This window comes from Salmo salar, chromosome 13, assembly GCF_965601325.2.
Source record: "Salmo salar chromosome 13, fSalSal1, whole genome shotgun sequence".
Lineage (NCBI taxonomy): Eukaryota > Metazoa > Chordata > Actinopteri > Salmoniformes > Salmonidae > Salmo > Salmo salar.
The window spans coordinates 30681309-30695098 of NC_138303.1; the positions used below are offsets into that span (position 1 = coordinate 30681309).

General features: G+C 45.0%; 1 protein-coding gene across 1 annotated transcript in view; it reads right to left on the reverse strand.

Annotated features, from left to right (window-relative positions):
* LOC106566817 (ephrin type-B receptor 2) overlaps positions 1–13121 on the reverse strand; it is a 58358-nt gene extending 45237 nt beyond the window's left edge. The window contains exon 1 of the mRNA XM_014135243.3: positions 12929–13121. Coding sequence (XP_013990718.1) covers positions 12929–13025 — 97 coding nt within the window. The 5' untranslated portion in view covers positions 13026–13121. The remainder of the gene's footprint in view (positions 1–12928) is intronic.
* Positions 13122–13790: the final 669 nt, after the last annotated feature.

The following is a 13790-nucleotide window of genomic DNA, read 5'->3' on the forward strand; positions in this document are numbered from 1 at the left end:
AAAATAAATCATTGTGACTGCATGAGTTGAGGGCCTGAAATCTTATGTTCTCCATGTGACTGACGTAGATTACTCTATGCTTGAATGTTCACACACAAGTACCTCAAGTTAGTATTTGTCCTTGTATGGTAACATAAACAGTACTTGGGATGATGTTTTATTTCTTTAACTAGGCAAGTCAGTTAAGAACAAATTCTTATTTACAATGACAGCCTACCCCGGCCAAACCCTAACCCAGAAGACACTGGGCCAATTGTGCACTGCCCTATGAGCCTCCCAATCACAGCCTGTTGTGATACAGCCTGAAATCGAACCAGGGTCTGTAGTGATGCCTCTACCACTGAAATGCAGTGCCTTAGACCACTGCGCCACTCAGGAGTCATGTGACAGAATGACGTAAAAAGGATAAATAGAAATTGCAAACAGGTAGGCCCACTCTGGAAATATGGGAGTTCATTGAAGTTGCTAAGAGTACAATAACTGGGAGGTTTACAGTTCTTCTGCTGATCTTTACAGTTATTCTACCTCTGTCACTGGAGTGCTCACCTCAGTAAACCTCAGAACATTGTCATTCATCAGGATTTCCCACTCTCCAATTGTCAATGACTTTTCAATGATTTTCAAGGAAGAAAATAAAGTTTCTCCCCCACTGGTGACCATATCAAGTCTCAACTGGACAACATCCTGATCCTGTTCCAATTCAAAATTAGTGCTAAGCGGGGCGGCGGGTGTCACGCCCTGATCTGTTTCACCTGTCCTTGTGCTTGTCTCCACCCCCCTCCAGGTGTCGCCCATCTTCCCCACTTATCCGCTGGGTATCTATACTTGTGTTTTCTGTCTGTCTGTGCCAGTTTGTCTTGTTTGTTCCAAGTCAACCAGCGTTTTGTCTCAGCTCCTGCTTTTCCCCAGTCTCTCTTTTCTCGTCCTCCTGGTTTTGACCTGCCTGCCGTCCTGTGCCTTTGCCCCTACTCTGGATTACCGACCTCTGCCTGACCTGGGCCTGCCTGCCATCCTGTACCTCGGCCCCACTACTCTGGATTATTGACCCCTGCCTGCCTTGACCTACCATTTACCTTCCCCTGTTATTGCAATAAACATTGTTACTTCAACACAGTCTGCACTTGGGTCTTACCTGATAGTACGAACTGGCCATGACTGACCCAGCAGACTTGGACCAGCTCCGCAACACTATCTCCTCCCAAGGTAGACATGAAGAGATGCTTCGTGGTCTGATGGAAGGGTTCCAGGACGTGGCCGAACATCACGACCTAGCATTGGACGCTTTGAGGGAGCAATTCCGTGGGTTGCCTACTAGGCAGCCTACCACGACGGTAACCTCCCAGCCCCTCAGTAACCTGGCTGGTAGCAGTGCCGTCACCCCGGTTTCCCGGGAACCCCGCTTACCTACCCCATAGCGCTGCGATGGAGATTCCAGAACCTGCCGGGCCTTTCTCTCCCAGTGCCCCCTCGTTTCGAGCTGCAGCCTTCTTCGTTCTCCTCGAAGATAGCATACATATTACGCTGATGTCCGGGAGGGCACTCGCCTGGGCCACGGCAGTGTGGGAGCAACAATCCACTATCTGCCTCAGTCTGGAGGTATTTGTGGCAGAGGTGAGAAAGGCTTTCGAGGCTCCAGTGTCCGGGAGAGAGGTTGCCTGGAAGTTACTTCAGTTTCGGCAGGACTCCCTCAGTGTGGCAGACTATGCAGTGGATTTCCGCACGTTAGCAGCGGAGGGTGCCTGGAACCCGGAAGTGCTGTTCGAAACGTTCCTGCACGGATTATCGGAGCAGGTAAAGGATGATCTTGCAGCCTGGGAACAACCAACGGATCTCGACTCACTCATCGCTTTAGCCATCCGGATCGATGGTCGGCTACGGGAACATAGGAGAGACAAGACGTCTGATTGCGGTCCCAATCGCTCATTCAAGGATCCCATCTTACATCTGATGAACTCCGGAAGTCCCCGGCGTCTTTGTCCCTGAGAGGATCCGAGCTTACCCGAGTCCCTCCAAGAGCCTCCAAAGACTGCCGATTTGCCCTTTCCCGAGCCGATGCAGCTCGGCAGGGCTAGGCTGTCTTCAGCCGAACGTGTACGCAGACTTAACACCCCGAGTTGTCTGTATTGTGGTTCTGCCAGTCATTATGTGTCTACCTGTCCCTTCAAGAGACCTAGCTCATTGGTAGGAATGAGTACTCTGGTGGGTCTTAAGGATAATGTTTCTTCTCGCCCCCCTCTCCATGCCACCCTGCTGTGGGGTCTCTCCAGATACTCATCGACTCGGGGGCCGATATGAGTCTTATGGACGTTACCCTGGCGTCCGAGCTAGGCATCCCCACTCAACCCCTCCCATCAACCTACGAGTGTTGGGGAACTACAGCGAGACAATCTAATTCCTGCTAATTGAGTCTCTGCATTCTCTTGGCTCCAGCGACACAATCCCTTGATTGACCGGTCTACTGGTGCCATCGTGGGCTGGAGCCTGTTCTGCCATGCCCATTGCCTGAAATCAGCTCTGCTTGCCCAGGGATGTCTTCCTGGGGGCTTGGAAATTGCCCCGAACCTCTCCGCCATTCCCGTGGAGTACCAGGACCTCCGGGAGGGGTTCAGTAAGGCCCGGGCCACTTCGCTTCCACAACACCGACCAGCACCCAAGGAGGTTAAGCTGCATGCGCTGGCACGCCGCTATAGCCCCGCAGCTACAAGCCAAGATCTTTCCCCCCCGCTCCAAAATCCATAGCCCCTCTGCTGTTCATCCTCTGTTGCCCCGTACCCACTGTATACCTACTTTTGATGTGTCTAAACCCATGTCTCACAGCCCTTTGTCTCCTGTTTCCCCAGTCTCTCTTTTCCCATCCTCCTGGTTTTGACCCTTGCCTGTCCTGACTCTGAGCCTGCCTGCCGTCCTGTGCCTTTGCCCCCACTCTGGATTACCGACCTCTGCCTTGCCTGACCTGACCCTGGGCCTGCCTGCCATCCTGTACCTTGGCCTCACTACTCTGAATTATCGACCCCTGCCTGCCTTGACCTGTCGTTTACCTTCCCCTGTTGTTGCAATAAACATTGTTACTTCAACACAGTCTGCACTTGGGTCTTACCTGAAACCTGATAGGCAGGTGGCCTAGCAGTTATAGAGGCAAGCCAGCAACCAGAGGGCTGCCAGTTTGAATCCTGGGACCGACGGGAAAAATCAGGAGGAAAGCGAGCTGGCAACAGGAGGGTTGCTGGTATCAAATCCTAGATGCCATTGCCTGCCGTTGTGCCCTTGAACAAGGCACTTAACCCCACAACAGCTCCCCAGAGGAGTTGGGTTAAAAGCAGAAGTCAAATTTTGACCAATAAAATGATCTTAAAGGTGCAGTCAAATGTGATTTTCCTGTATTTATATACAGTATATTTCCACACTACAAGATTGGAATAATACTGTGAAATTGTGAAAACGATGATAATGCCCTTTCAGTGTAAGAGCTGTTTGAAAAGACCACATTACATTTCAGCCTGTTTTGGTGGCATGGAGTTTTGACCTGCCTAGTGAAATCACCAGGAGGTAAATTAGTTAACAGACCAATAAGAAAGGGAGTTCCATAACTCTGCCAATAACAGCTAGTTTTAGTTGTCCCCTCCCCACTTAGACCACTCCCAGACAGTTCTAGTAAAATTATTGCTTGAGAAATTGCACTTGGCTTAGAATTTTTTATTTTATTTGCCATTTTAATTAAACATACACAGTAAGGTACTTAATTGTTACCCAGAAAATATTTGATATCGAGATAAAACGGCTGCATTGGACATTTAACCTTAATGTATAAAGACAATGATTTACTAAGCCTTTGCCACAATGAAAAGTTATACCTGTTGTCATCCAGAGGGAATAAAACATGAAACGTAGAGAAGGAATAAGGTATTGAGGTAAGGTGTAGGACTATCCAATTTAGAGACATTTTTTAGATACAAAATGTGTCAATGTTCCACAGGTGCAAACCCTTAATAAATCTGTCCAAGAGGCAGATTTGCTTCTTTGGTGCATGTGCTTGTCCTTCTTATCTGGTGAATGGTTGTCAGGCTATAATTCAACATGGTTACAAGGATAGACCCATAACAAATCTATAACCATAACTAGGGTATATATAGCCCTATATAGGATGCCGTGAATCTGCGCATGGGAGTCCTAGAAGGCTACAAGGCGAGGCTGTCATGACCATAGAGAGCTCTGTGGTAGAGCATGGTGTGTGCAATGCCAGGGTTGTGGGTTCGATTCCCACAGGGGACCAGTACAAAAAAATGCATGAAATTAAATGTATGCATTCATTACTGTAAGTCGCTCTGGATAAGAGCGTCTGCTAAATGAGTAAAATGTAAATGTAAGTTCTTATTTTCTATGGTAGAGTAGGTCAGGGCGTGACTGGGGTTTTCTAGTTATTATTTTTCTATGTGGGGTTCTAGTTTAGTTTTTCTATGTTTGGGTGTTTGGTATGATTCCCAATTAGAGGCAGCTGGCTATCGTTCTCTAATTGGGGATCATACTTAAGTAGCATTTTTTCCACCTGTGTGTTATGGGATATTGTTTGTTTTGAGTTAGTGCATGTAGCATTCTCTGTAGTCACAGTTCGTTGTTAGTTTATTTGTTTTTGTCTATGCTTAGTTTCACTTTCTAATAAATAATGTGGAACTCAACATTCGCTGCGCCTTTGTCCGATATTAATTCCAACGAACGTGACAGAGGCCCGGAAAATAACTGTCAAAATCTTTTAGGGAAGTACTTGTTTCCGAAAAATCCTCTTACTGAAGGTATATCTATAATGCACAACTCCTTGTCCATCCATCCGGATTGTATAATGTGTGGATATCTGTAAAGAAACCGTCTGAGCCTATCTTTATCCAAACCAGCACCTATAACTCGGCTGTGGTAGACAGCTGGAAAGACATTCTTCCACGTAGTCTACCACTATCTACCCCAGCTGAGTTATAGGTGACGGTTTCTTTACAGATATCCACACATTATACAATCCGGATGGACGGACAAGGAGTTACAGATTAGAGATTTGCCTTCAGTAACAGGATTTTCGGAATCAAGTACCCCCCTAAAAAATGTCAGTAGTTCTTTTCTAGGCTCAACATTGTAGCCTTCTAGGACTCCCATGCACAGATGCGGGGCATCCTATATAGCTTGTTACATTTACATATCACTCACTGTTGAGTGTCTCAGTCATGTAAGCGTAACCATGTTCTCTGAGTTTTGCAAGCCCACCATAGGGCAGAAGGAGAAGTAGGTCATGGGCTGTTTTGATGCTCAATATTTTCTGTCACTGCTCCCAGAGGGGAAAGGGGAAAGAGTACTGCACTGAAGAGCAGCATAACACTGAATATTGATTGTCCTGCACAACAAAATGTCTGCAAAGAGCAGAAAGGCTATTCTTCTGAATACATAAGTGAAGAAAATGTGATTCAGGGATTTGATTGAACTTGTGTTTAATATAAGTGGTGTGTTTTGTCTGGAACCAATGGCCAGGTATGGCCTGGGCTTAAGGTGGACCAAAATGGACTTAGACTGGCACATGTCGCAAGACATTGCTAAAAATCACGCTGACTAATGCATGGCATGACTATTTGCGGCAGAGTTGTGATATTGCAGAGCTAATTTTTCCTCAAAAAATCTGCTATTTTATTTGACCATGGTAAAAAGTGTATAGATAGACCAAAGAGGTGGATGGAAAGAAGAACTACCGAACTGCAGTAGCCTACTGCTGCTGTGAACGAGTACATACTGTACCACACAGTCCTAGCCTGTAGGCCAGGTGTGGAACAGCAATGACACCCAGGTACACATGCCAAACATTTACATTTGCACTCCTCTCCTCTGGATAAAAAAATACCTAAATTCACATACATGGGTACCATCTGCATCTAACTGTTATGTGTAACCAACCACAACAAAGAACCCACTCAGTGAGACAAAAAAAGGAAGCCATGTCTGTGAAAGAACATAGTGGGGAGAGAGAGCGAGAGAGAAAGAAAGAGAGAAAGAAAGAGAGAGAAGCAGAGAGAGAGAAATAGAAGGAGATAGAGAGGGAGCGAGAGAGAGAGAGAGAGAGAAATAGAAGGAGATAGAGAGGGAGCGAGAGAGAGAGCGAGAGAGAGGGAGAGAGAGAGAGAGAGAGCGAGAGAGAGAGGAAGAGGGGGGCAGTCTATGCAGGCCAGTGCTGAGTCGATAGCTCTTGACATGGCTGAAATCGGTCAGGTCTGCCCTGCTTACATAAAGGCTTGGAAACATGGGAGAGAGTGCAGCCCAGCCAGGGGGCGGGAGGGAGGTCTCACTGATGATACAGCGGGACAAGAGAGGACAGCAGGCTGTGAGAGCAGAGAAAGCAGACGTCACATGGGCCGAGAGACAGATATCACATGATCCCACAACTTCTTTTTTTTGATTGACTGACTGAAGCAAGAGAATATGGTCCCTTAGTAAGAAGGGGGTGAGGGGAATAATTAAAAGGCATCTAGACTTAAAGATTTTAGAACAGTTTTTGTCAGAGGTTTGGTGACATTGTAATAGGCTTGGCATATGCATGATGTTATGCACATAAGCACAACAGTCACACAGTTAGGCAGGCATACTGTTAACCAGTAACACATTTGTTAAGTCATTTTCTGTGATTTCTTATCACATATCTTGATGTATCAAGTTGTAACATGTAAGGTAAAACTTCATGAACTTGCCTTTATCCCATGTAGGCTCTATACTGCAACTAGTTCAGTGACCTCAGAGATATACAAGTTACAATTCTTCATCATAATAACTTCTGTTAAGTTTCAAATGTACTTTCAATGTTAAAGGTGCAATTGCGAAAATCACTTTGCCATTTCTTGGTTGCTAAAATTCAAATAGTTTGCCTCATTTCAGTTTATGTGACAAAACAAGCAATGTATAGTGTAGAGAATCATTTTAACATCTAAACCACTGAAATATATTTTTAATAACCAAATATTTTATTTTCAGCTGGTGTACAAAACAGAAAGCGAAACATAAAAATGGGAAGAATAGAAAGAGCACATTAAATAGATCTACCCCTTCTTAGACTTGCTTTGATTGAGAATGACACATCTATAACTCCCATTTCTATGTACATTTGGTCAAGTCGCCCAAAAAGTTACATATTGCAGCTTTAATTACGGATCTAGTTAGTGTCTATGCCATCACAAGTTGTTACAATGTTGTTACCAAAGCAGTAAATGAAGGAATCTTGAATATCTTTTAAGTTCTTCTCGCAATCATATTCTTTAAACTCAGACTAAGTAGCTTTAACTCTCAAACCCTGAAAAATCACACCACAGGGCCAGATCAGCTTTTTAATACAAAAAGCCTTTCCAAGCACAACCAATCTGATTTCTTTGGGCTGGATTTGGCAATCATGGGTCAGTTATGCTTCCCCAATTCCAACCCATCTTTCATTAAATACAGAAGAAACTTGAACTGTTGTGGAATGACCGAGGGAGCATATAACTTAACCCCAGACCAAAATATCCCATGGAGTGCTGTTCAGAGTGAATGCTTGCTTTTTTAAAATGACACCTGTAAATACAATAGGATATACCTACATAAAGATATATTACCATGCTATTCATCAGAGAACAACAGGGGATGGGCTGGGCTCTCCTTAGGATGAACATTCCACAGGTTTGGAGCTCTTTTGTACACTGCATTTGTTTTTACATTGTTACCATGCGTGTACGTATCTCTCGCTCTGTGTGTGTATATGTGTGCACGCGTGCGTGTGTGTAATTGAATTGCAAGCAAGGCCATGATTCAACATAACATTTAACATACACTGAGTGTACAAAACATTAAGAATATCGGTCACAGAGGATTTAGGTTTGGGCACATGAACAAGTACATGTGTAGCACAAATGTACGATAAAGGGACACTAAACAATACTTGCTTCCATTCGTCATCTGAGAATTCATAGTTCAAATCTTCTTCTCATTTTGTTTTAATGTTCAGAATAGGTGAGGGATGAACCAACGACATAGAAACATATACATTGAGTATACAAAACATTAAGAACACCTGCTCTTTCCATGACATTTCTTTTTTATTTTTATTTCACCTTTATTTAACCAGGTAGGCTAGTTGAGAACAAGTTCTCATTTGCAACTGCGACCTGGCCAAGATAAAGCGTAGCAATTCGACACATACAACAACACAGAGTTACACATGGAATAAACAAAACATACAGTCAATAATACAGTAGAGCAAAAGAAAACAAAAAGTCTATATACAGTGAGTGCAAATGAGGTAAGTTAAGGCAATAAATAGGCCATGGTGGCGAAGTAATTACAATATAGCAGTTAAACACTGGAATGGTAGATGTGCAGAAGATGAAAGTTCAAGTAGAGATACTGGGGTGCAAAGGAGCAAGATAAATAAGTACAGTATGGGGATGAGGTAGGTAGATAGATGGGCTGTCTACAGATTGGCTATGTACAGGTGCAGTGATCTGTGAGCTGCTCTGACAGCTGGTGCTTAAAGTTAGCGAGGGAGATATGAGTCTCCAGCTTCAGAGATTTTTGCAGTTCGTTCCAGTCGTTGGCATCAGAGAACTGGAAGGAAAGGCGGCCAAAGGAGGAATTGGCTTTGGGAGTGACCAGTGAGATACCTGCTGGAGCGCATGCTACGAGTGGGTGCTGCTATGGTGACCAGTGAGCTGAGATAAGGCGGGGCTTTACCTAGCAGAGACTTGTAGATAACCTGTAGCCAGTGGGTTTGGCGACGAGTATGAAGCGAGGGCCAACCAACGAGAGCGTACAGGTCGCAATGGTGGGTAGTGTATGGGGCTTTGGTGACAAAACGGATGGCACTGTGATAGACTGCATCCAGTTTGTTGAGTAGAGTGTTGGAGGCTATTTTATAGATGACATCACCGAAGTCGAGGATCGGTAGGATGGTCAGTTTTACGAGGGTGTGTTTGGCAGCATGAGTGAAGGATGCTTTGTTGCGAAATAGGAAGCCAATTCTAGATTTCATTTTGGATTGGATATGCTTAATGTGAGTCTGGAAGGAGAGTTTACAGTCTAACCAGACACCCAGGTATTTGTAGTTGTCCACGTATTCTAAGTCTGAGCCGTCCAGAGAAGTGATGCTGGACGGGCGAGCAGGTGCGGGCAGTGATCGATTGAATAGCATGCATTTAGTTTTACCTGCGTTTAAGAGCAGTTGGAAGCCACGGATGGAGAGTTGTATGGCATTGAAGCTCATCTGGAGGTTAGTTAACACAATGTCCAAAGAGGGGCCAGAAGTATACAGAATGGTGTCGTCTGCGTAGAGGTGGATCAGAGAATCACCAGCAGCAAGAGCAACATCATTGATGTATACAGAGAAGAGAGTCGGCCCGAGAATTGAACCCTGTGGCACACCCATAGAGACTGCCAGAGGTCCGGACAACAGGCCCTCCGATTTGACACACTGAACTCTATCAGAGAAGTAGTTGGTAAACCAGACGAGGCAATCATTTGAGAAGCCAAGGCTGTCGAGTCTGCCAATAAGAATGTGGTGATTGACAGAGTCGAAAGCCTTGGCCAGGTCAATGAATACGGCTGCACAGTAATGTCTCTTATCGATGGCGGTTATGGTGTCGTTTAGGACCTTGAGCGTGGCTGAGGTGCACCCATGACCAGCTCTGAAACCAGATTGCATAGCGGAGAAGGTATGGTGGGATTCAAAATGGTCGGTAATATGTTTGTTAACTTGGCTTTCGAAGACCTTAGAAAGAAAGGGTAGGATAGATATAGGTCTGTAGCAGTTTGGGTCTAGAGTGTCTCCCCCTTTGAAGAGGGGGATGACCGCGGCAGCTTTCCAATCTTTGGGAATCTCAGATGATACCAAAGAGAGGTTGAACAGGCTAGTAATAGGGGTTGCAACAATTTCGGCAGATAATTTTAGAAAGAGAGGGTCCAGATTGTCTAGCCCGGCTGATTTGTATGGGTCCAGATTTTGCAGCTCTATCAGAACATCAGCTATCTGGATTTGGGTGAAGGAGAAATGGTGGGGGCTTTGGCGGGTTGCTATGGAGGGTGCCGGGCAGTTGACCGGGGTAGGGGTAGCCAGGTAGAAAGCATGGCCAGCCGTAGCGAAATGCTTATTGAAATTCTCAATTATAGTGGATTTATCGGTGGTAACAGTGTTTCCTAGCCTTAGAGCAGTGGGCAGCTGGGAGGTGCTCTTATTCTCCATGGACTTTACAGTGTCCCAGAACTTTTTTGAGTTAGTACTACAGGATGCAAATTTCTGTTTGAAAAAGCTAGCCTTAGCTTTTCTAACTGCCTGTGTATATTTGTTCCTAACTTCCCTGAAAAGTTGCATATCATGGGGGCTATTCGATGCTAATGCAGAACGCCACTGGATGTTTTTGTGCTGGTCAAGGGCAGACAGGTCTGGAGTGAACCAAGGACTATATCTATTCCTAGTTCAAAAAAATGTTTGAGTGGGGCATGCTTATTTAAGATGGTGAGGAAGGCACTTTTAAAGAACAGCCAGGCATCATCTACTGACGGGATGAGGTCAATGTCATTCCAGGATACCCCGGCCAGGTCGATTAGAAAGGCCTGCTCGCAGAAGTGTTTTAGGGAGCATTTGACAGTGATGAGGGGTGGTTGCTTGGTCGCAGACCCATTACGAATGCAGGCAATGAGGCAGTGATCGCTGAGATCTTGATTGAAAACAGCAGAGGTGTATTTGGAGGGCGAGTTAGTTAGGATGACATCTATGAGGGTGCCCATGTTTACGGATTTGGGGTTGTACCTGGTAGGTTCATTGATCATTTGTGTGAGATTGAGGGCATCAAGCTTAGATTGTAGGATGGCCGGGGTGTTAAGCATGTCCCAGTTTAGGTCACCTAGTAGCACGAGCTCAGAAGAAAGATGGGGGGGCAATCAATTCACATATGGTATCGAGGGCACAGCTGGGGGCAGAGGGAGGTCTATAGCAAGCAGCAACAGTGAGAGACTTGTTTCTGGAAAGGTGAATTTTTAGAAGTAGAAGCTCGAATTGTTTGGGTACAGACTTGGATAGTAATACAGAACTCTGCAGGCTATCTTTGCAGTAGATTGCAACACCGCCCCCTTTGGCAGTTCTATCTTGGCGGAAAATGTTATAGTTAGCGATGGAGATTTCAGGGTTTTTGGTGGTTTTCCTAAGCCAGGATTCAGTCACGGCTAAGACATCCGGGTTGGCAGAGTGCGCTAAAGCAGTGAGTAAAACAAACTTAGGGAGTAGGGCTCTAATGTTAACATGCATGAAACCAAGGCTTTTACGGTTACAGAAGTCAACAAATGAGAGCACCTGGGGAGTGGGAGTGGAGCTAGGCACTGCAGGACCTGGATTAACCTCCAGATCACCAGAGGAGAAGTAGCATAAGGGTACGGCTAAAGGCTATACGAACTGGCCGTCTAGCACGTTTGGAACAGAGAGTAAAAGGAGCAGGTTTCTGGGCACGATAGCATAGATTCAAGGCATAGTGTACAGACAAAGGTAAGGTAGGATGTGAGTACATTGGAGGTAAACCTAGGCATTGAGTAATGATGAGAGAGTTATAGTCTCTAGAGATGTTTAAACCAGGTGATGTCATCGCATATGTAGGAGGTGGAACAACATGGTTGGTTAAGGCATATTGAGCAGGGCTAGAGGCTCTACAGTGAAATAAGACAGTAATCACTAACCAGGACAGTAATGGACGAGGCTTATTGATATTAGAGAGAGGCATGCGTAGCCAAGTGAACATATGGGTCCAGTGATTGGTAGACATAGACTGGCAATGTGAATCCAGGTCAAAGCTCTGATCCTTTATTGAAGTCACTTGTTAAATCCACTTCAATCAGTGTAGATGAAGGGGAGGAGACAAGATAAAGAAGGATTTTTAAGCCTTGAGACAATTGAGACGGATTGTGTAAGTGTGCCATTCAGAGGGTGAATGGGCCAGACAAAAAGATTTAAGTGCCTTTGAATGGGGTATGGTAGTAAGTGCCAGGTGCACCGGTTTGTGTCAAGAACTGCAACGCTGCTGGGTTTTTCACACTTAACAGTTTCCAGTGTGTATCAAGAATGGTCCACCACCCAAAGGACATCCAGCCAACTTGACACAACTGTGGGAAGCATTGGAGTCAACATGGGCCAGCATCCCTGTGGAACACTTTCGACTCTTTGTAGAGTCCATGTCCTGACAAGTTGAGGCTGTTCTGAGGGCGACTACATTTTAGGAAGGTGTTCTTAATATTTCGTGTATAGGCAGTCTATTTGATGTACTCTACTTTCTATTATCGAAGGAATAACACAAACGACTGCCATGAGCATGGGGTTACAGGGTTTGTTCACTACAAGTATGCCCCTCCCCTCCCCCTCCACAGACACACACACACACACACACACACACACCACACACAGCTAGGTGTCTAAACGACATTTGCTACCGTATTATAATTATATGCTATGAAACATGTTCATTGCTACAATATTTATGCCTACACTTCGTTTATGAGTCAAAACTTGTGGTTTGGACTATTAAAATGACTAACACTGTTTTACCTATCATTGCTAAACGATATACTGCATTTCTATTTGATCATTTAATCTAATATAATAGTTTTTTTTCTCAACAGAATTCCATCAGGCTTTCATGCATACAAACATCGGCGTTCCAATGTGACAGTCCCTCAGAAAGCCTTTACTGTCATCATTTTTTTTTAAACAATCGAAAATACTATCAGAATACCACACCATTCCTGTATGTAGGCTACATGGTATTTGCGCTATACCTTACGCCTACGGAATGAATAATTGACACTGTAGAATTAATAGATTTTTGCTGAGAGCTTATGACAGTCGTTCATGCACGTTTTAATTATGCATTCTGACGAGATAAAGAAAAAGCATCGTTCTTACCTTCGACAGCCCCTACCATTGGAAATATCCATACAAAATATAAGATATCCATAACAACTGAAATACTTGGCATTTTGGCTGTAAGAAGCCAAGGCATTCATAGAAAACAGGTCCACCAGCGGGCCATTGACAGCGAATTCATCTACAGAAGCGCAAAACCACACACAGCCAATGGTTAGAACGAACCGCTTTTGCAGGGAGAACACGCATAATCCAAACGTTTGGGCGAAACCAACGTGAAATATACAGGGGGCAATGTACCTACATGGCCAATAGTATGTGGACACCCCTTCAAATTAGTGGATTCGGCAATTTCAGCCACACACGTTGCTGAAAGGTGTATAATATCGAGCACACAGCCATGCAATCTCCAAAGACGAACATTGGCAGTAGAATGGCCCGTACTGAAGAGCTCAATGACTTTCAACGTGGCACCATCATAGGATGCCACCTTCCAACAAGTCAGTTCGTCAAATTTCAGAGCTGCCCAGTCAACTGTAAGTGCTGTTATTGTGAAGTGGAAACGTCTAGGAGCAACAACAGCTCAGCCACGTAGCAGTAAGCCAGACAAGCTCACAGAACGGGACCGCCGAGTGCTGAAGCACGTAGCGTGTAAAAATCGTCTGTCCTCAGTTGCAACACTCACAACCGATTTCCAAATTGCCTCTGGAAGCAAGGTCAGCACAATAACTGTTCGTTGGGAGCTTCATGAAATGGGTTTCCATGGCCGAGCAAGATCATCCTGCCAAATGCCAAGCGTCGTCTGGAATGGTGTATAGCTCTTCACACTTCACCATCTGGCAGTCCGACAGACGAATCTGGGTTTGCCGGAAGCCAGGAGAATGCTACCTGCCCAAATCAT